General features: G+C 37.2%; 2 protein-coding genes across 2 annotated transcripts in view; one reads left to right on the forward strand and one right to left on the reverse strand.

The window, feature by feature from the left end:
- Positions 1-225: 225 nt before the first annotated feature.
- Positions 226-22749, reverse strand: part of LOC123871884 — a 33670-nt gene continuing 11146 nt past the window's right edge. Inside the window, exons 3-12 of the mRNA XM_045915914.1 lie at positions 17439-17572; positions 15650-15805; positions 10968-11166; positions 9503-9695; positions 9293-9399; positions 8835-8958; positions 2768-3376; positions 1794-1964; positions 894-1006; positions 226-578 (exon numbers count right to left, since the gene is read on the reverse strand). Coding sequence (XP_045771870.1) covers positions 300-578; positions 894-1006; positions 1794-1964; positions 2768-3376; positions 8835-8958; positions 9293-9399; positions 9503-9695; positions 10968-11166; positions 15650-15805; positions 17439-17572 — 2085 coding nt within the window. The 3' untranslated portion in view covers positions 226-299. The remainder of the gene's footprint in view (positions 579-893; positions 1007-1793; positions 1965-2767; positions 3377-8834; positions 8959-9292; positions 9400-9502; positions 9696-10967; positions 11167-15649; positions 15806-17438; positions 17573-22749) is intronic.
- LOC123871877 (Fanconi anemia group I protein homolog) overlaps positions 13719-22749 on the forward strand; it is a 37862-nt gene continuing 28831 nt past the window's right edge. Inside the window, exons 1-2 of the mRNA XM_045915888.1 lie at positions 13719-13723; positions 13912-13916. The gene's annotated coding sequence lies outside the window, so the exon portion shown is untranslated. The remainder of the gene's footprint in view (positions 13724-13911; positions 13917-22749) is intronic.

Below are 22749 nucleotides of genomic sequence, written 5' to 3' on the forward strand. Positions count from 1 at the left end.
ATTAAAATTAATCATAGTTTGCAGTTTTAAGGCCACATCAGTATGATATTCTATTCTAGGAATGTTCTACCTGATACATTGAACACAATTTTGTATTGTAGCCGGACGTTTTATGAGTTACTCAATTCCTGTCACTGGTCACTTTTACAGATACACAACGAGTTGAATGTCACTTATGTCACTTTTCTAGTTTCTTACTTTTTGTATTGTAGCCAGACGTTTTATTAGTCACTCAATTCCTGTCACTGGTCACTTTTACAGATACACAAAGTTGAATGTCACTTTTCTAGAAATTTCTGCTAGGTCTCACTATCTCTTATGCTGTCTTCGGTTGCGCTTCGAATATCTGTGAGTGGGTTACCGTGAACTCTGAATCTGTAGACGCAGGTGTAAGTAGGGTTGCCATGGTTACTCTCAACCCTTAGTTCTAAAATGTCGTAAGCGACTGGGTACTCAACGCCGTCGATGTTCACGGTTTTGGGGTATTTAACTGGGAAATACTGTATGGAAGTTCCATTGGCGTCGTACATGTATTCTCCAAACAGATGTGGCTCAGGATCTAATTCACCATGTAGACCCTGAAAGGATAATTTTTAATGTATATTTTATTCTTAGATATACATTAGCTTATACTTAACATTAACTTATATTCTTAAACTTTAAGTGTAGAAAGTGAAAAGAAGTTTTTTAGTAGTAGAAGCAAAGGTTTAAAAACAAACAATACATAGTATGATAGCACATAATAAGGTTTTTTTTCTGAAATATTTCATGTGGAAAATTGGTGGCTAATGATCTCATTTGGGATATACCTAATTAGTTCAATTATTTAATTTCCAAAAAAATCCTAGTTGTACTAGGTATCATAATATTGTATGAGGAATCACGAAACTCACGTAAACAGAGAAGTTCTTGGGCGCAGACTCGATCTTCCCTTCCACGGCGAGCAAGCGGGACATGTGCTCCAGCGAGAAGCCAGTCACTTCGATGATGGCGTAGGTACGTATCACTGCAAATTACAATTAAATATAGATGGAGAAAAAGTTAGCGTATTTTGATCCTATGATCCGTATAACTGGCCATACACGATCAAATATATCGATCAAATTTGCCAGCAGGCTTGAAGCGGGAGCGGCGTTCGGTAAAAGTGACGGAGTATGGCTATCATATTAGTTGACTGGACGCTGCTTTAAGTCCGCCGCAAACTTGACGCTAAACTTGGTCGTATATGGCCAGCTTAACACCAAGAACCTTCAACTGATGTTGAAAAGGACAAGAGTCTTGTACATGACATTGGCGAAGTACATTGTGCTGGTGTGGCACTACTAAAAGCCATTTAACAAAATAAGACGAAGAACTAGAGCCTTTGAGCTGTTGAGAATTAACCATTTATACTTGTAGTTTTAGTGATTTAGTATTTTCAAACCCGCAATGTATAGGATGCAAAACTCGGGGTCAATGGACCGTCAAGACGCGGCACTGGCCTAACGGCACCTAGCTACGCAACGTTCGTTGACCCCTAGCGTCTGTCAGACACTTTATTTGCAATACATTGCGAAATTTTACAAAATACAGGTTTAAAAAAAATCACGTTTCCTTGTGGTATACCATTTCCATAATCAGTACTATCACCGGTCTTCGTTTTTGGTAGCGTTCTGCTTACACGTTGTATATCTCGCTTCACGTGGCCAATTGAGCCCAACCTGCCGAACACTCGATTCGGTAAGTTATCGTTCGATATTGTTCGTTCGAATCGAGTGTTCTGAATCGCCCGGCTGGCTTTATTGTATACTAACCTAGGTATCCCGGGAAGCCCTGGAAGGCCCAGCACTCGGCGGGCATGGCGCCCGGCGTGAGAGCGTAGCGGGGCGACGTGTACACCCACCACACTGGCAGGCCCAGGATAGAGTACTGCTTCGTCTTGATCTGATACAGCTCCGTGCATTTCGTCGATATCACTTGCCCACCTGGAAGATACCAAAATTATGTTCATTCATTCGTCTTAACCAATCGTCAACCCACTGCAGCAAGTAGGCAGAAAAGAAAACGCCATTCATAGTACCAACCAACAACAGTCTCCGACCGTCATGTTGGAGGAAATACATAGACTGCTAAAATCATAACCCTTCCTTTTGGCTTTGCCGCAGTCGGGTAAAAAATGAAGGAACACACTAAAAACCCTACTACTGAGAACGGATCTCCTATTAGAATAAGAAGGTTTCGACTTGGATGATTGAATGAGAAGAATTGATTGGGTTGGGATGATATTTGATTGCTTAAAAACAATTGCTCCGAAAAGTTGGAGGAGCGTGTCCGGGATCGAACCTCCGACCCTCCTATTAGGAGGCCAACGTCTTAACCACTACGCTATTGCACTTTTAGGGTTCAGTACCCGAAGGGTGCCAACGTGACTCTTTTACTAAGTCTCCACTGTCCATCCATCTGTCTGTCAATTTGTCTTGTGAACCGTATTAGCTAGACAGTTGTCAGTATTTCAATTGCCGCTATAACAAAAAATAATAAAAATTTCAAAATGGACGCCATTAAAATATATAAACAAGTGTTATTTCTTGTACGATGGTACGGAACCTTCGTGTGCATGTGACTATGACTAACACTTGACAGATCATTTTGGATGCTGCTATTTAGAATAGAATAGAATAGATTTTTATTCAAATAAACTTTTACAAGTGCTTTTGAATCGTCAAAATAATTTACCACTGGTTCGGAATGCCGTAATTTGACCATAATAACACTAGTGCACACTTACCAGCAGATTCCAGCGCATAATCCACAAGGCCCGTCTTATCCGCGTCATACACCTCCAACATGCCAGCAACCATTTTCTTTATACCCTCAAAGTCCACATCCGACCTCATCTCCACAGGTCTTATCTCAATCTCCCTTACATACTCCTTGACCTTCTGAACAATGAGCTCCATTTGTCGCTTCTCGATCGTCAACAGATACTCCTGAACGATTCTCCTCATCCCATCCTCATCAATACCAGGTTTCCAGGAGTTTATCAGCTTCTCATGAACCTCACGGCTCAGTATTTCCATTTGATCGTTCGAAACGTAGCTTCTGTCGAAGTGATTCTTAAGTTTCGCCGCTAATGCATCACTGTTTCTATTGTCACTTAAGATTTGGATGAGATTCTGTTGCAAGTGCTTGAAGGAGTACTCTTCTATTTGGATTTCTAAGTTGTCTAATTTGGACAGTTTTTGGTCGAAGAATTTGATTCGCGTATCTACGTTCAACGCCCAATTTTCTAAGGCTGCTATTCGTTTGGTTAAATCCACATCTTGCACTATTGCTGGAGGTTCATATGTGTCAATTATTTCTTCTCTTGGGATAATTTCGTCCTTGTACATGTAATCTGTAATAAAAAAAAACAAGCTTAAATAAAGTGGAATGCTTTCCTGTCCTTCCCACATAGTTTAAAAAGAAATTCAAAATGAAAATTGGAAATTTGAGAGCAGGGAAGGACAGAGAATAAATTTTACGTAAAAATAATATTTCTTTGACTCACCTAAAAGTGTTGCGTAGTACATCCACTTTCAATAGGTGACTCTATCCTTCCCTGATAGTTACACAATTTGCAGGGAAGAATTGGGATAAAAATGTGGGATAGGTGTAAGGAAAACACGCAATGCATGCCAAAAAAAGAAATATATTCAATCAAAAAATAGCATATACTTTAATTTAAGGCATAACGCGTAACTGAGTAGGTTCCTGCGGTAGTGAAGCGGTGCGGGAGGGCTGTGATGCCGTGACGCGAGAACTCTCTTTTTTCTCTCTCGTCTGGCTTTTACAATGATTAGCCAATGTCAAGTGTGTAGTTATTTGTAACAAGTTAGCTAAATTATACAAGTATGGACCCCGTCTGTGCCGGCGCTCGCCGACATACGCACGGTACCCCCTTAGAGCGCTTTCCAGTCAGTTTTAACAAAAAAAAAAAAAAAAACACTCCAAAAAGTCACAACACGCGCGCCAGCAAACGCCACCACAGACGAAGTCCCGCGAGAGCTCTGTGATTGGTCAACTTGTGACAACTGTCACCCTCCCGCACCGCTCCACCATCGCAGGAGCCTACTCAGTTATTCGCTATACTTTTAAGTTACAGTAGGTACAATAATATCAATACATACAATTAAAGGAAAATAAACTTAAAAGTAATTCGTTAGGTACTTTTAATTTAAGCCAAACCATTTTTATTTTTAATATTAATTAAAATCTAAGTAATTTGTAAAACAGGTGATACTTTGTGACTTAATTTTTTGTATTATCATAAAATATTAAATAAAATAATCGAATTAAATTAGCATTGACAATCCTAGTTGTATTTTTAGATTACTAAAAAACAACCAACGTCAAATAAACAAAAATAAATTAGGCTTGCCTCTCAAAAAAATTTTTAGACTAGTGTTAGTTTTCTTAATTAACCAAATAAGTTATAAAAAAATCCATTGAAAATAAAAAATAAACTCAAATATATGGCATCATCGCGTTTCAAATTAGGTACACCGAATTATCTTAAAAACTAAGGACATTATCCGAATAAGGCTTACTTATTTGCCGGTCAACAATTAATAACTTTTAGATTTATTTTATTTTATTATAAGTTTGGATCGCTGGGATCATACTCAACCTTTAGTAGTTAACTATAGTTTTTTTTTGTCTATAAACGATTGGATCCACACTAATATTATAAATACTAGCTTTTGACGGCCCATCCGTTTAACCGATTTTGACGAAATTTGGCACAGAGACAGCCTGCATCCCGGGGTTACTTTTTACCCCGAAAAATGAATGAGATATCACGGGATTTTAAAAAAACCTAAATCCATAATGAAATCGCAGTCATAATCACATAAACATGTCATGATGACAAAAATATTTAAGAATAATATACTCTGAATGTCTTGCCGCTGCGTTTTTGTGAATTTAATTACCTTACCTTTAAGTCGCAGTCTGCATTAAAAATTTCAAGACGCAGCGGGTTTAGCTGTATGTTAATATGTCAATCAGTCAGTCAGTTTCTACTTTTATAACATTGGTTATTAGATAAACATTTATGTAATAATAACCCGAAATAGTATGACCAGTGAATAATGTCCTTTGTCTACAATATGCTGCCTCAAACCTGGCACACAACCTTAAAAACTAATATAAATTAAAAAAGAAATGGTGAGTTAAAAGGTTGAGATTTTCAATACTTGAAGCAGTTTTTCAAGATTTGAAACAGCAAGCATAAATCATGTCACTAGAATATGAAGTACATCAATAAAATTGTAAAGAAAAAATGACTGTTATAAAAGATATATCTCTTATATTACAAGAAAGCATAAAATCATTAAATAGCACAACAAAATAGTACAATTAATTGTACTTTAAAGTAATAAATAGGTTATGAAAATAAATATTTTGTACTCTTGGAGGTATATTAAATGAGCTAGATTAAGGTAATAACAGCTTACAAGAAGTGCTCACACACAGTAGTTTTAAAGTTTTACAATTATGTGGCTAGTTCTATGGGGCCGTTCAAGTATTACGTAAGCAGATTTTTTGTAATTATTAACCCACCCCTCCCCCTCGTCAGCAAAAGTAAGCAAAGCTCTTACCCCTCCCCCCATGCTTACGTAAACATTGGCACAATTGATTGATTGAATTGCTTTGCTTACAATACGTCAAATCGTCAACCGTACCGAAACAAAACAATAAATTGACGGAAACAATTTAGACAAGTAAATAGCGCGCGGTAATTCACCTACTCAGTTCTAAGCGAGTAACTAAACGCATTCGTTATTTGTAGGAATCCCCGAAAATGCATTTCGTTTTCTGCATAGACAATGTGTGGGTTGCGATATGTGTGCTGACGTAATCACTATCTAGATCCCCCCATCCCCATGTCATCAAAAGTAAGCAAAGCAAAGACCAAAAATTTAATAATATAAATAAGTATAGTGCGTTTCATCGAATAGTATAGTGGCGTTATATTGGCTCCCCTGTCTGTCCAAGTTATAGGCACCATATTTGCATAAGAAGACGCAGATTTTGTTTATTTTCATTTGATTTTCCTGAATGAATGAAATGAAAATAAACAAAATCTGCGACTTCTCATGCCAATATGGTACCAATGACAATCCAACAGACAGGGAAGCCAACATAACGCCATAGGTACTATTCGATGAAACGCACTATAAGAATAATATAATATAAATCTGTGCTATGTTATAAAACATTTATAAACTTCTGGGGAGCACCATAGAGTATTTAAAATTTGTACTGCATTTAAACACAAATAAATATATTTTACAATAAATAAAACTTTAAACGAAACTTAAATAAATTTTATATGAAAGAGAGAATTAACTTATAATGCGTCCGAACATAAAGGGAAACATTTCCGCCATATGTAACATCTTAGTTATAAATATATTTAAATATTTTTAAATTTTAGCTGTCTTCGTTTGCGTCCCACGGGAACTGTCTTTTCTCGTGGATTTTTACACAAAAAAATCTTTCATATAAACCTTGTCCTTACAATTATTACAATCAACAAAAAAGTATTGTACCATTTGGTCCGGTCGTTCTCAAGTTATGGCGTGACCAAGGGAAATAGGGATTCACTTTCATATTCAAGATATAAAATATTCAACCAGTTGATAGCCCGTGAGGATTTAGGTTATTAAAATCCCGTGGGAGCTTTTATATTTATGGGATAAAAAGCCTATGTCACTCTCCAAGTCTTTAACTGTATCCATACACCAAATCGAATCGAATCGTACCTATTTTTGTTGGGGCGTGAAGGACAAACCAAGAAACAAACACTTTCATATTTATAATATGGGTAGTGATGGATTTTGTCCCATAAAATCAATTGAAAATTCGTCCTACAAAATCCATAGAAAATATAATATATTAAAAATATATTTCTAGCTAAGACGTTACAACTTACAACATGGCGGAAACTTTTCCCTTTGTTAGTTCGGACGCATTATACTAACTGACTATTTATTAAGTACACATAAAGTATAATGTTAAAGCATTAAAATAAAGTTCACATTTAAAAAATAGTCTCCTTAGTAATCGTTTACATTTCTTGATTATTTTAATCAAGTTTAAAGCTTATGAAATTATTTATTAATAAAATATTTTAAGAGTATAATTATTTTGTACTCAAAATATTTTGTTACAATACTTTGTAAACGAATCATTTTCGTGACTGGCCAAATTGAGATCAAATGAATTTAAAAAGATTTCCGCAATTTATAATAGGTAGAATCGATCAGGGGTGTTACGGATATTCGCATCCGCAAATGCGGTATATTCGCATTAATTCGGACATCTGCATCCGCATCAATTAATGGATGCGGATTTATGGATGCGGGGCCAGAGTGGTGCGTGCCTCGTGCGTGAACAACTTTTTTTCCCTCTATAGGCTATGAAATTTTATTAAGTAAAACATATTAAAATCAAATCGATTTTCATTTATTTACATACTTAAAATTGCAATACCTTAAAACAATCCTGAAATCCGTATCCGCATAACGTCAACATTTTTGCATCCATAACAACCCTGATTATGATGACTACAAGACGTATTTCGAGTTATCAATTGACTTCGGGACTCGAGTTAAAAATTATAATCAATAAAATCTGAGAAAAAGAAATGTAAACAATACATACTGACATAGTTAACATAGTTTTATTTAAGTATTACATAAGTTAGTCTTTACCATCGTGCTTACACCAAAAAAAAAAAAAAAAAAATCACCCGCCAACCCCAAGAAAAAATCTTCGCATTTCCTCCCAACAACTAGCAGCAACTACCGACAAGTGCTCAGTAACATCAGCCACTGTATTCTGTACCACATCCTTGTACTCCCTATATACCTTTCTAACTTCGGGCGAACTTGGCAAGTGGTCTGTTACGTCGGGCAGAGTTATATTAATATCGGGCATAGATAGATTAAACGATGGTAGAGATGGTAGGCTCGGTAGATTCGGTAGGGTAATGTCCGGTAGAGAGGGTAGAGTTATACTTGGTAGATTCGCTTTGAACTCTTTTAAATCTAGGTGGAAATCGGTAAAGTTCGGCATAGCTAGATGTTCGTAGTTTTCATACGTGTAGTGCACTGAAAGGAATTAGTGTTAATAATAACAAGATATGAAAAAACTAGCCAAGTGCTTGTAGAAACCAAAGGGGTATGGGTTTAATAAAAACTGCCATTCCCCTTCCAGGTTAGCCCGCTTCCATCTTAGACTGCATCATCACTTATCACCAGGTGAGATTGCAGTTAAGGGCTAACCTGTATCTGAGGGTTCCTTACTACAGTCGTATTTTATCGACATTTTGCATGATGAAACAAAAAGTACTTGTGCATCAAAATAAATAAAAATCTGTTTTACAATGTACAGATAAAGCCTTTCCATATCATAAAACCCATTTAAATCTTACTTTGAAAATTGAAAATACTAATTATTTTTCATTAACACATTTAATTTTTTTTTTATGTGATGTAACCACAAATTCGCGGTTTTCAATTTTTTTTCCTTTACTTGTGCTATAAGACCTACCTACCTGCCAAATTATATGATCCTAGGTCGACAGGAAGTACCCTATAGATTTCCTTGACAGACACAACAGGCGGACAGACAGATAGACAATGCAGTGATCCTATAAGGGTTCCTTTTCTCCTTTTGAGATATGGAACCATAAAAACACATTATAATAAGTAAGGATAACAGTGACTGGTCGTCTGGGGTCCAATAAACTTAGGATGAAATTCCCTAATAATACGCTCAAAAATAAAAAATATCTAACAACTTACATCCATATCCGAAAGCAGGTAGTAGCAACAGAAGTATCCACGGCCACCAGCGACGTTTGAGGGTGGCTTTTTCCATGTGCCGGCCACCGTATGCCTGAGACTGCTTCACCTCACTCGGCGATATCTAAAATGTACATAGTACAGGTATTAGCAGAGTGAATTACAGAGAGGGCACTCTCTTCTTGCTGATTTGGCGGCTATGCAGGGCTCTTCAGACCCTGTATCACATTGACCATTGCTGATCTATTGTGATTGCCATCGTTTTACAGTTCTTGACCAATACTGATTACTGTCAGGAACAGCAGCAGCTTCTTGGCCAAATGTTTTCACCTCCTCCGGGTGCAGTACACATTTCGCTAGGTGAAGACTACATTTATGCATTAGTGCCTGACATTGACAGATGATGTCTCTCATCATTTGATTGACTTAAAAATTACGTAAGTGAGATTTGAACTTACAGTTTCAGTAATAGTAGTGACTGTGGTGGTCACAATGGTCTTGATGATGGTGTACACCCAGTAAAACGGCGCCACCGCTACCGACGCTGCGCGCGATGCTATGCCACCTGAAGAGTTCATACGAGCGAAGTGAGCGCGAATTTTTTACAGAACACTCAACTCGAGATGAACGTTGGCGTTTTACTTCAAAAAATAAAGAAAGTGACATACTCTGGGCAGGTCTGCGGTCAGTGTACGGGTATCTGTGCGAAGGCCCCGCAACCTTCCTGTACGCGTTGCTGGTAGCGGTGGTTACGGCGGTTACGAGGGCCGCCAGCAGCCGTGTGATCCACCAGCGGTCGTCCGCTTTAGTGTACGCACCGTTGCGGACGTAGGCGGACTCATCGTCCGAACTATCTACCGTCTGAAAGAAAGAATAAATGAAAATATGAGGAACAGACGACACAACTGTGTAATTATACTACAGCGGGGTGATTGCCTAACTCAGTTATCAACACTGAATGATAGCCACCGAGCTCATATGACATTTATTTTTAACTAGAGGAGGCCCGCGACTTCGTCCGCGTGGATTTAGGTCTTTAAAGATCCCGGAAAATCAAACAGTAGGTACCCTGTTTGATTTTCCGGGATAAAAAGTTTAAGTCCATTGCATACAAATCCTAACTCATTTTCAAGGAAAACTGTCTAAAACTGTAAAATTCGAACCTAATTTATAATACCGAACACTGAATACAAATTTGAACGCATTTCCAAGCAAAAAAACCTAAAACAGTGCTAAATTATGCTGTAAAGCTGAGTATTGCTGTAAAATGCAAAACTTTACATGTTTCCTGAAAATCCCATTTATTTTTTGAGCTATTTCACAAACACAGAGGGTAGGTACAACATTTGTGCAGAGCAACGCAGGCAAACTCAAAAATTTTGCAAAAAATGAAAAATAAGGCAGATCAAAAATGTAACTTGGTTTAACATTATTCCAAATAGTTTACCAGTGAGTGAGTATATTGAATACACACGTATGTCATATTATGCAAAAATTCGTTACAGATTATCATACTGGTTTGTCCAAGGTCTGTCAATCGACAGAATAATGTCTTGCAAGTGATGTAAGTCGTAAAATTAACGATTTTTGTTGTTTTATTGGAGCGCGCTTCACTGTTCATAATGCTGAGTGATTATTTTGTCTTATAAATATAGCTATACTCATGTGTTTAGTCGGCGTAAGCCCGACTAGTTACGAACCCATCCGGCCTCTGATCCAGTCTTTGGAGTTTGGAGTCTTCCAAACGGATTTGTCGGGCATATCAGGCTCGTGTACAGTGTTGGGTCCCTGTATGCGGAAATGCGACGGCGATCGACGCGACAAGACTGTCTTACAGAAAGAGGCACTTACAGTAAATCTCTTCTGGACCATACTAGTCTTCCAAACAGATTTGACGGGCATATCAGGCTCATCCGCAGTATTGGGCCCCTGTATGCGGAACTGCGACACCAACCGACGCGACAAGACTGTCTTACAGAAAGAGGCACTTACAGTAAATCTCTTCCGGACCATACTAGTCTTCCAAACAGATTTGACGGGCATATCAGGCTCGTCCGCAGTATTGGGCCCCTGTATGCGAAACTGCGACACCAACCGACGCGACAAGACTGTCTTACGGAAAGAGGCACTTACAGTAAATCTCTTCCGGACCGTGCTAGTCTTCCAAACAGATTTGACGGGCATATCAGGCTCGTCCACAGTGTTGGGCCCCTGTATGCGGAACTGCGACAGCGACCGACGCGACATGTTCGGCACCGCGACTTGTCCTGGAGCCAGCTCCACACGGTCGCGGGACAGAGGCGAATATGTGTAGTCCGTTTTAGGGTATTTGCTGAAAAGAAGGAAGTTTTATTTGATAACAAAATATGTAGCTGTTATTTGTTTTAGGTTTTGTCAAAAAAAAAAAAAAAAACTGAATAAGTACATTTTACTCTACAGAATATTTTCGGTACTTTTTATTAATATGATATAGGTGCCTGAGGCCCGGTATCCACCAAAGCGGACAGGAGGGGAGATGTGTACCGTCAATCAATAAGATTATTATTAAAAGATGACGTGATAATGTTTTCTCGTCATTATTATGAATCTGATTGGTCGACTGAACACATCTCCTCTCCTCTCCGTTTAGGTGGATACTGGGCCTAAGTCACGCACAACAGACGGAAACGTTTAAGTGCGGAAACCAGCCCAGAAATAAGAAAGAAGGTGCCTAAGTGTCATATTTTGTCTTACATTACTCCATTCTGTCATACAAAAATGTCTTAATTGAAGTTTAAAAGTAATGCTATTCAGTTCATAATATTCCCCGTGGAAAAGGATAACACTACTTTTAAATCTAAATAGTTATTTAGTTTAGAGATATTTGTACTAATGAATCTGGGCACCAATCGCATACTTACATTGGTACTACATAAGACTTCTAGGCTTTCAAAGTTAATTTCTTTTTATTCATTTGTAAGAAACGGTATTTGAAACTATTATATTATTATAACATTATACCCACAATTTGTATCTAAAATCTGTGTGTTTAGTTAGGTAGGTATAGGTGTTAAGTAACTTAAAGTACCTCATAACTTGATTCATCTTTCACAATATCACACAGAGATATCAACTCCAAGCATTTCGTAAACACACAAAACCCAACCACCGACGAAAGAGTACACACAACTTTTATTTACACAGTTTGAAACCCGTAAAGTTGTGTCAACAACATCAAGACATCGCGACCAACATTTGACCAGGTTTTGACTACTAGAAATTATCAAAAAATACCGTAATTCTCTAAATATTTAAAATTAAACATTTGACCAAAGTTTTCGTCCAACATTTCACAGTAAAAAAATATAATATAAGTTTTTTAACTGTTATAATGTGGATTTTGACTGACTTTTCACTACTAGAAATTAATGTCAAACAGTACAATTCAAAAGACTCGTTAACTTTGTTATATTCGAAGTTCCCGACTAAACGAACGCAGTGTTCATGTGACATTTGCGAAGCTGCAAATATAGAACTGTGTTTAATCACACTGCCCTAGTAAAGTACGCCACGCCGAGCTGTGCTTTTTGTTTGTATTGTTGCAACTTTCTAACTTTATACGTCTTGAACATAACTAACATAAACAAAAGGTGTTCAAGGCAAAGGTTTATAATAATCTTCAGAATAGATACGAGTAAGTCAGGGCATTTTTTCATCCACAGAATTCTAAAGATAATAGAAATGGTTATCTGCTTTCTATACCGGGATTTGTCGCCAATTTGTTTGCTACTAACTCATATTGAAACAAATTCAAAAGCACATAATATTTCTAACCTCCAAAGCAACCTATACTAAACTGGAAGTTTTTTTTTCTGTTCATATACAAGTTAACCCTTGACTACAACTGCACCTAGTGGTAAGTGATGATGCAGTCTAAGACGGAAGCGAGCTAATCTGGAAGGGGTATGGCAGTTTTCATTAAACCCATACTCCTTACACGGCATTTTTGATTTATTATACAAAATGTCGAAAAAATGCAACTGTTGTACGGAGCCCTCGGCGCGCGAGTCTGACACGCATTTGGCCGGTTTTCGAGCTCACACACCTTTGAAAATATTCTATAATGTTTTCTCAAAGGTGTGGCCGGCCAACTGTCATAATAGTTTTCGGCCAAAGGGGAACGTGGTGGGAACGTGTATCCAAAACTAAGTTACGATTCTCTGAATACGCGTTGTGCTAGGCCCACATTGCTAACAGCACATTGTCTAACGTTAATCCACCATCAAAATTTCCACGAAAGAACAAAGTAACAATTTCCCACAAACCTTAACACGTACACTTCTTCCACAGTCTCCACGTCAACAATTTTCACTACGTTATCCATATTTACGATTAACTTAAGCCTATTTGAATTACTTAGTTAAAGTTAAAACTACATGAGAGACAAGAAATTCGTTAAAACCTTCGATTAAAACATTTGATTGTATTAAAACATTTATAATTGCACCATTTTCAACTCAACGATTTGAATCAACTGACAAAGTGTGTTGAATTTGACATTGAATAATGGTAGCGGCAGTTTATTTCGTATTTACCCACCTTTGGAAATAAATTTTGTGCAAAGATTATGCTGCATGTTTAACGAAAACAAATATTCTTAATTCCATTCAAAATTTCCTACTATTGTTTTTTTGTTGTGTTTTGTTTTAAACTTTTTGTAGCACATAAAAAATAAATGTATAAAGCCGACCTTAAAACCTAAAGCTTGGACCTGCAGCTTGGTTAATTGGATTAACCGACGTTAGTTTTTTGTACGGTTGTATGTATCTGTTTAATCTATGAAAACAGATATTCCTAGTTCATTTCAGAATTAGGAATGTCTGTTTTCGTGGAAATTTCTAAAGTACTTACTTTTAAAATTTTTACTGTGTATTTCAAAATGAATTTGCGTCATACCTCATTAACCTCATTTAAAAGTAATTCATAGATACTACAAATAGTGATAAATTATTTATTTATAAACCCAAGGAGATGTAATGTAGGCTTGACGAATATTGCAGACTCCTTTATCATTTATACTGATCTCGATCCCTTGAACTTCAACAGATCCAAATCTGACTACACCGAGTGATATTAAAATATTTTTAAGGGTTCCGTATCTCAAAAGGAAAAACGGAACCCTTATAGGATCACTTTGTTGTCTGTTTGTCGGTCTGTCCGTCCGCCCGTCTGTCGTGTCTGTCAAGAAAACCTATAGGGTACTTCCCGTTTACCTAGAATCATAAAAGGCAGGTAGGTAGCTCTTATAGCATCAATAATGGAATAAATCCGAAAACCATGAATTTGTGGTTACATCATTAAAAAGAAATTAAAATGTGTTTCAATTTTCAACGTAAGATAATTATATCAAGTAGGGTATCATATGAAAGGACTTTACCTGTATATTCTAAAACAGATTTTTATTTATTTTTATGCATAATAGTTTTTGATTTATCGTCGGAAAAACAAAATGTCGGAAAAAACACCCGAGTACGGAACTCTCGGTGCGCGAGTCTGACTCGCACTTGGCCGGGTTTTTTTTTTGTAGAAAACCTTCAATGGATTAAAAGAAAGTCATAAATGTAAAAGCCTATAAATAAAGGATTAAAAAAAAAAAAAGAAAGTCAAATGAGCTCGGTGGCTATCATTCGGTGTTGAACACTGAGTTAGGGAATCACTCCGAACAGAAAAATGCACAAGGGCTCTACATGCGAGCACAAGCAGCTGTTCGTAATTCAGGTTTTAAATGCATATTGTATTCTAAATATTTGTTCACCTGTACTGCTTTTGGTATTTTGGACCTTTGTTACAAGTCAATTAGATTTTTTCATTGGTTATTTAGCACATGTCTGTCTGACCAGATGTGCGGATTAATTGACACAGACCAGTTGCTCGTAGTTGTACCGAAGTTTTACACCTGCTGCCATATTAGCATGCGTCCTTCGCTAAAATTACTATCCGGAACGAGTATACGACAAAACAGTAAAAAATATAATAGTGAGTAGGTATTATGGTGTCCTATTTCGTACTTACACCATTTATTAGAAAATGAAAACGTATTTCATATCCATGATTGCCTAACCTAAATCCCTACCTCCATCTAATCTAAATGTATTATAATATTAAAAGGAAAAGGTGACTGACTAACTGACTGGATCTATCAACGCACAGCTCAAACTACTGGACGGATCGGGTGATATTTGGCATGATGCCGTACACATCCACTAAGAAAAAATTCGACTGCTAAAAGGGTAAAATAGAGGTTTGAAATTTGTGTAGGCCAACCAGACAAAGTCGCAACTCGCAGGCATAAGTTAGTAATTACTTCCAGTATTCTCCTGCCATCTTGTAGAGGCGGGGCGGCAAGTGTTCTACGGTGGGCTCGCGCTCCGAGAAGACGCTGGCATCTGTTATCGCTATTGTTCAGCAAACGAGCTATCACCATGCATGCTCTGCATAACGCCAAGTGCTTGACAGGCATGTTTAAAAGGCTGGTCAATGTTCAGCTTGCATCTGAACGGTATCCATGATGGTGTTGGTAAGTAGACATAAAGTACTTACTTCCAGTATTCTCCTGCCATCTTGTAGAGGCGGGGCGGCAAGTGTTCTACGGTGGGCTCGCGCTCTAAGAGGACGCTGGCATCTGTTATCGCTATTGTTCAGCAAACGAGCTATCACCATGCATACTCTGCATAACGCCAAGTGCTTGACAGGCATGTTTAAAAGGCTGGTCAATGTTCAGCTTGCATCTGAACGGTATCCATGATGGTGTTGGTAAGTAGACATAAAGTACTTACTTCCAGTATTCTCCTGCCATCTTGTAGAGGCGGAACGGCAGGTGTTCTAAAGTGGGCTCGCGCTCCAGGAGGATGCTCGTATCAGCCAACGCCTGTTCCGCGAACGAGCTGTCCGTCGAACATGCGCTGTGAGCCGGACTACTGTAGCGGGTTGACCTGGTAAACAAAGATTTTTTTTTTTCAAAACGTAAGGCCAGGAGTGGGTACGACAATAGTGCAACGGGTGGGATTTGAACCGCCGACCTTTCGGAATTCAGTCATCTCCTCAACCGTTGAGCTATCGAGACTCTGAATCACTTCCTATTAACGATTACTTTGAACTAGGGAGGCATTTAGTTTATGATTTTGAAAAGAAGAAAAGGAGGAACATCGTGGAAAGTGTATTAATAATAATTAATTATCGTAGGGGATATCGGAGGGTCATAATCTTCAAACTTGAGGGAGTAATTGCTTTTGAAAGCAGGAGGAAAGAGGAGTATATCATGCAATAAAAATCGGTCAAATGCGAGTTGGACTCGCACGCGATGGGTTCCGCACCACCGTACAAGAAATAACATTTTTTTACATAACAATAACATTGCAACTCTCTACCTATTACGGTTTACGAGATACAGCCCGCTGACAGACAGACGGATGGACAGCGGAGGCTTAGTGATAGGGTCCTGTTCGGCCCTTCGGGTACGGAACCCTAAAAAGGTGCATGAAAGAAAAGTTTGTTCAGGCTTTGGCCGGGGGTGGATTCAATTTTCCGTTTGATAGGATGCCATGTAGCCTGAGTAGTCACTACACCAAGTGTGACAATAGTAAAGTGCTAACATACACTATATAAAAACATCTCTCAGTAACTAATGACCTTTAGCAACAGTAAAATTAGCTATTAAAGGGCAATAAAATGGACGCGGATCCCAAATGATTGTTTAATTATTTATGTATGTTTATGTCAATCACAGAAAGGTGCAGACACTTACTTGTTCAACGGATTTTTCATTGTAGTTTGCTTTGCGAATGGATATTACTAATAGAATAGTATGTATTTAGTCTAACACCTAACAAAGAAGATAATTTATAAAGTGCAACAAAAAGTTGGATATTTGCCAAATTTACACCGCATAGATAGCGTTACAATTTTAAACTTATCTGCGCGCGAGTTTCTTTCACGTACGAGGCCGAGCGCACTTTGGATACGAATTTGTATCACACGCATACGAACAACTTTGTCGTACGTAGGTATTGAATACGCACGCTCGATGCTTTTTTATCCTCAACATAAGTTAATCGCTTGTTTTATGTACTTGCAAATAGTGGACCCGGGTCCCACCTGCTGTGTTGCCCTAAAACTACGATATGGGACTATTCAGGATGCGGATAATTAGTAGATTATTCAACATGGCGGTAGTGCGATGTCTTACGTTACGGGTGCCGGGATAAATCGGGAGTATCACCCGGGCGTGGCGAAGGTGTTGTACCTATCTAGAATCCTGAGTGAAGCGCGAGGTATAGGGGCGCCCAAGACAAAAATACATTCAATACTCTACTTTTCACACCTCGCGATACAATAAAATCAAAATCTTCGTAATGTACTCTTATAAGGAATTGATTAATGATTGTCTTTACCTTGTTTATTATGACTGAAATTATTAAGAATGCCATATTAGTCATGCCGTAACATAGTCGTAATCTACGTATAATTGATCCGTTTTACGTCACTGTTAAAATCATGTGCTGTTTTTTTTCTATTACCATGCAGGGCTTAAAGCAGCATATAGCCTATACAGGGATAAAGACCTACCTGTCTTGCGTCACATTATGTGACGTGTTCGTCTGTATGGGGCTAAACGGGAGGTCGGCGAGCGTGCTGCTTGTGCTGTAACGTTGTGAACTGGTGCTTGTCGATACTCGCTCATATTGAGTGTTTATCTCGTTCTGTGGACAAAAGCATCTGGATTAAAATCATCATATATATTGACAAATTGTCATTGGAAATGTGACCATCTTTTGTACCCTATTTGAGCAAATAAAAAAATATGCGATCGCATCGCTTCCATACAGATCTTTAGCTCTGAAGATTTTCTAGCACAGGGTTCAATGAATTTAAGCTCATGTACCTATTAGTAGGTTTTAGTTTTCCAACCCTCTTTGCATTCTCACGCATTCATCGTGGAACGATTGCCTTAGAAATAGAATAGCTTCAATCGAGCTTTCAGCAAAAAGTAGTTACACAGTACACCAAGAATTCAATCGTCAAGTAAAAAGTGTATGAACAAAAAATGTGCCAGAGTCATTGTCATGATGTCATCAGGGCAGCTATAAGATTTGTAAGCGTAAACTTATGTAAAGGCAATGCTTGCATCGCTATTACGAACATAGTGAGAACAATGAGTCAGCAGTAGGGAGACCATCAATTTTGTAAAACACCGGATATGTCCTGTTTTCGTTCATTAATCTTCAATCATTTAACAAATATACCTATGAGAGGTCCCTGTCTCCTGTGAAAGTAAAAACTGTGTTACATTGATTTTTTTTAATCTTAATTTTTTTGGGACTTTCGTCCGACACGGACACGCCAGCCCCATCGTAACCTAAATTACAATTGTACATATCAATCTAACTAACATAGTGGAATGCAACAACATTGATTTCTTGTTTTAAATAACAAAAAATACTTTTAAGGGTTAGGTAGCACACACATGACAGTGTTTGTCTTCACAACGCGAAGTGTTATTTGCCTAACTTGTACTTAAAGTTCAAATACTAAGCGCCTGTTTCACAAACACCAGATAAACTTTATCCAACGGGTAAAGACATTTTGACAGATTCCCTATTGGGATTTGTATTCAAAAACTGTCATAACGTCTTTATTCATTATATACATAAAATTTGGAAGTTGTGAAACAGGCCATTAACGAATACAGTTTGTTCAGTTAAAGTATGACATTGATTCGAATCACCAAATTTGAGTTCATACGCACGTGTCTATAGTATATGTATAACTAGCTGATGCCCGCAGCTTCGCCAGCGTGGATTGGTCAGATCCCCTGCAGCATCAGGATTGAGGAGTTGGACTCCAAACTTTTTATGAAACACTGTCGCAAAGTTCCTCTATCGATTAAAAAAGAAATGACGCAAATCGGTTCAGAAATCTCGGAGATTTCGGTGTACATAGGTAGAAAAACACAACTCCCTTTTTGAAAGTCGGTTAAAAAAGTAGCCTATGTTACTCCCTGGTCAATTCTCTACTTGTCTGTGAAAATCCCGTCAAAATCGGTTCAGCCGTTCCCAAGATTAGCCTTTTCAAACAGACAGACAGACAGACAGACAGACAAAAATTTTAAAAACGTGTGATTCAGTTATAGTATCTTTCAAATAACCATATGACCTTAATATGCGGTAGTTATTTCTAAATTACAGACAGACACTCCAATTTTATTTATTAGTATAGATTTATAACGTGCATATTTTACGTGAGAAGGAATAGGTCGAAATGTTATGTTTGTATTTTATTGGGTTTTCTGACAACCTAGCCATTTTGCTACTTAATAAATAAATAAGTAAATTATTAAGTTTACAGTTATTACATTACAACTGCGTCTTTTTAGTAATATTTCTGCCCTGTATTTTTTGAGATTAACCAATATTTTTCTATCATTGAGAGCAACCGCCGAGTTTCTTGCTGGTTGTTCTCGGTAGGAAAGGCATTCCGAACCATTGGTAGATGCACTCGATGATACAAAAGAACTTGTAAAAGTTTAATTAAATAAAAATGTTTCGAATTTAAAATTTTTGTTTTAATAGAAATAAATGCCTATTTTTCAAGACTGACCGACCATGTGTCTGACTGTAACACAAGTACAAGGAAAAGTTTATAGTTACCCTATGAGCGTGAGCTAATTACGTTTTATCATAACTTTAATTAAAAACCGAGTAGGTAAATGAGCATGAGTACGAACAGACATATTACTTGGCAGATAACATTTTAAATTAACTGAAAATAATAATCAAATAATTAAAATGTGACGTTTTCATTGCCAATTTTAGTCATACGCGATTGAAAAAATTATCAATTTCCTCAATGTTTTGAAGAGTAGCAGATAAGACGAATATGCTAGTAAGTAATATTGTGAGTGTGATAATAGTGTGATAGTGTGAAAGTGAGTTTGTTTGTTGGTCTAACCTTTAATGACACCGCAACGGAGCAACGAATCGACGTGATTTTTTGCATGAATATAGTTAAAGACCGGGAGACACAGGCTACTTTTATTCTATACATATAAAATAAAGAGTTTTAATTCACGGATTTTTTATAAAACCTCAATCGACGCCAACGAAGTTGAGGGCATCTTCTAACAGAATAAAAATAAAATGGGTAAACATAAAGAAGTAGGAAGTTAGTTCGGTGACCTGTATAGAGTACGCCAAGAAACGTTTCAGTACAAAGCGGTATCAGTTTGAAATTTGAATACAATGAAGATAACGTCACCCTTATCGGCTTATAAATCTTACGAGATCGTGTGAAGGGCTTTACTTAAGGGGACGGTATATTCCAGGTATAATTTCAAATCTAGAGATGGCGATACACATTGTATCGGCATCTCTCTTAGACGCCCCTGAACCGGTTGCGCATCGCCACAGTGTAGATTATTATTTTCACATCGCTCCTGCATTTAATCATTACGTCACCCCACTTCAGTGTTTACGATGGAGTAAAAAGTCAAGTTATGTATAAGTTTAAAATTCAAAGTTATAGTGATAAAAAATATTTATTATGAAATAATTAAAAAATTTATTTAAAAAAATTAATCTGTAGGTATCATCAGAATCGATTACATTCGACTTCGCTGGGTTACTTTATTCTAATATATAACATTGCGTATCTATAAAAAATATGTGTACAAGTTAAATATTGTTTTATATACTACTAGAGGATCCCTGCGGCTTCGCCTGCGTTGATTTCGGTTTTTTTTAATCCCGTAGGAACTCTTCATTTTTCCGGGATAAAAAGTAGCCTATGTCCTTCTCCGGGATGTATCCCAAGTCTGTACCAAATTTCATTAAAATCGGTTCAGTGGTTGGGCCGTGAAAACGTAGCAGACAGACAGACACACTTTCGCATTTATAATATTAGTATGGATTTTAATGCACACTGTTGCCAAGTTACTATCATTAGTTAGTAAACAGTCACTGATAAAAAAAACAACAATATTATAATGTACTTTTATTGTTTTGTCAACAACGAGAAATAATGAATGAGATCTATTTACAATCATGCTAATAGGTGTCTTTTTCAACCTGTATGCTTATTATAGTAGGAGATTTAACATTTCACCAACTTTCATAGAATGAGATCACACACACACAGTAACATTAAATTAAAATGGGCCTAAATAACCTTGACTTAAGGTCCTAAATTCAATTACACCGATTTTAATTTCTGGTTCTGTCTGACTGGCTATACATGAATGGATTAATTTGAGCTATAAAACAAGGCGGTTAAGGTCTATTTTACGTTAACGTTCTCATTATAAACCCCTATCTGCCAGTTTTGGTCATTACTGTGGTGACCATTACATTTGGCCTTGAAAGAAGATACTTCACATGGATAAAAGATTATAGCATGGACAAGTCCAAGTTTCTGAAATTTTCACTTATTGATAATGATAATACTGTCATTCCTAATTACTTACATTTATAGGTAAATCTTATATTTTCTATATCTTATTGCTATTATAGATGCTGAGATTATAGAAATTACACTCAACTGAAATTCAATGAAAATATAGTTAGCACGGACATTACACAAGTAACTATTTATTGCATTTCACTAATTACCGAGATCGTAAAATCCTATTTTTTCATATTATCAAAACGTTTACAGTAAAAAAATATCACACGCGCTAGGCGTGCAAAAACACCTGAAAGAGATTATATGCACCTGCAGCCATAACAGGATAACATTATAATATATTTCGTGTTGTATAAAAAGCTGTTTTGTTTATAATCCTTGTTTTTGTTTATTCAATATGGTTACAGTCAAACCGGCCCGCTCGGAGCTAATAGCCATAAAAGTTAACTAATTAGGTGAAATATTCCAAAAGAGCATAAGTAGGTATGTACACATTCAATACGCTAACTTAACTGTTTACGTTAAGGTTCAAAGTCAAAGCGCTGGAGAAATGTTTTTATATGATACTGAACAAAGTCAAGACAGAGATTAAAATATTTTATAGCTTTTTTGTTATATTCAGATTCGGGCCATTGATTCAAATTTTAAATTTGTAGTAATTATTTTCTCTAATTCAGAAGCTGAGCTCTTTTTCTGGATGCCTATCATTAGGCATCCAGAAAAAGAGGTCATTACCTTTTCGCTAAAAGACAATTTTACGTTGACTGACATGAAAGCAAAGTGCCTAGTAAGCCAATAGACAATTCAGCTAGATGACATCAAAGCAGATTACCCAGTCAGCAGAGAGTCAACTTAGCTGTACGCCATAAAAACAGAATGCACAAGTAGCAAAACGTCTGGAATTGTGAATAGTCTGTATGATTAGAACACCTCATTAGCCAGACGTCAAATTACATAGTTGGATGACATAAACGCTGAATGAGATAGTATCTAAAACGTCTGGAAAAGTAAATAGTCTAAATGGTCTGTTGCTTGCTCCTTTTTTAATTTTTAACCAACTTCCAAAAAGAAGGTGGTTCTCAATTCAGCCTGTTTTTTTACCCCATTGCGGCAAAGCCTAAAGGAAGAGTTATGATTTTAGCAGTCTGTATATGTATGTGTGTGTGTTTGTATCCAGATTCTGTGTGTTCCACCGTAGCGCCGAAACTACTGGGCTGATTTTGATGAATGAGGTGTAAATCCGGGTAACATAGGCTACATTTTATACGAAAAAAATTGACCTAACGGATGTAATATGAAAAAAAGTGGGGGTGAAAAGGTACTACCACTAACTAACAATTGTGCCAGGACTGGTCCTGATGGGATTTTGAAGTTTGAAAAGGTGCAGTTGGTTCTCTATATAACGTAGACCCGCACTAAGACAGGATTTTGAGAAATTTGATCTGTAAATTGACCAAATTATCATACAACAATACTACTT

Source organism: Maniola jurtina, chromosome 14 (assembly GCF_905333055.1).
Source record: "Maniola jurtina chromosome 14, ilManJurt1.1, whole genome shotgun sequence".
In the NCBI taxonomy this organism is placed as follows: domain Eukaryota; kingdom Metazoa; phylum Arthropoda; class Insecta; order Lepidoptera; family Nymphalidae; genus Maniola; species Maniola jurtina.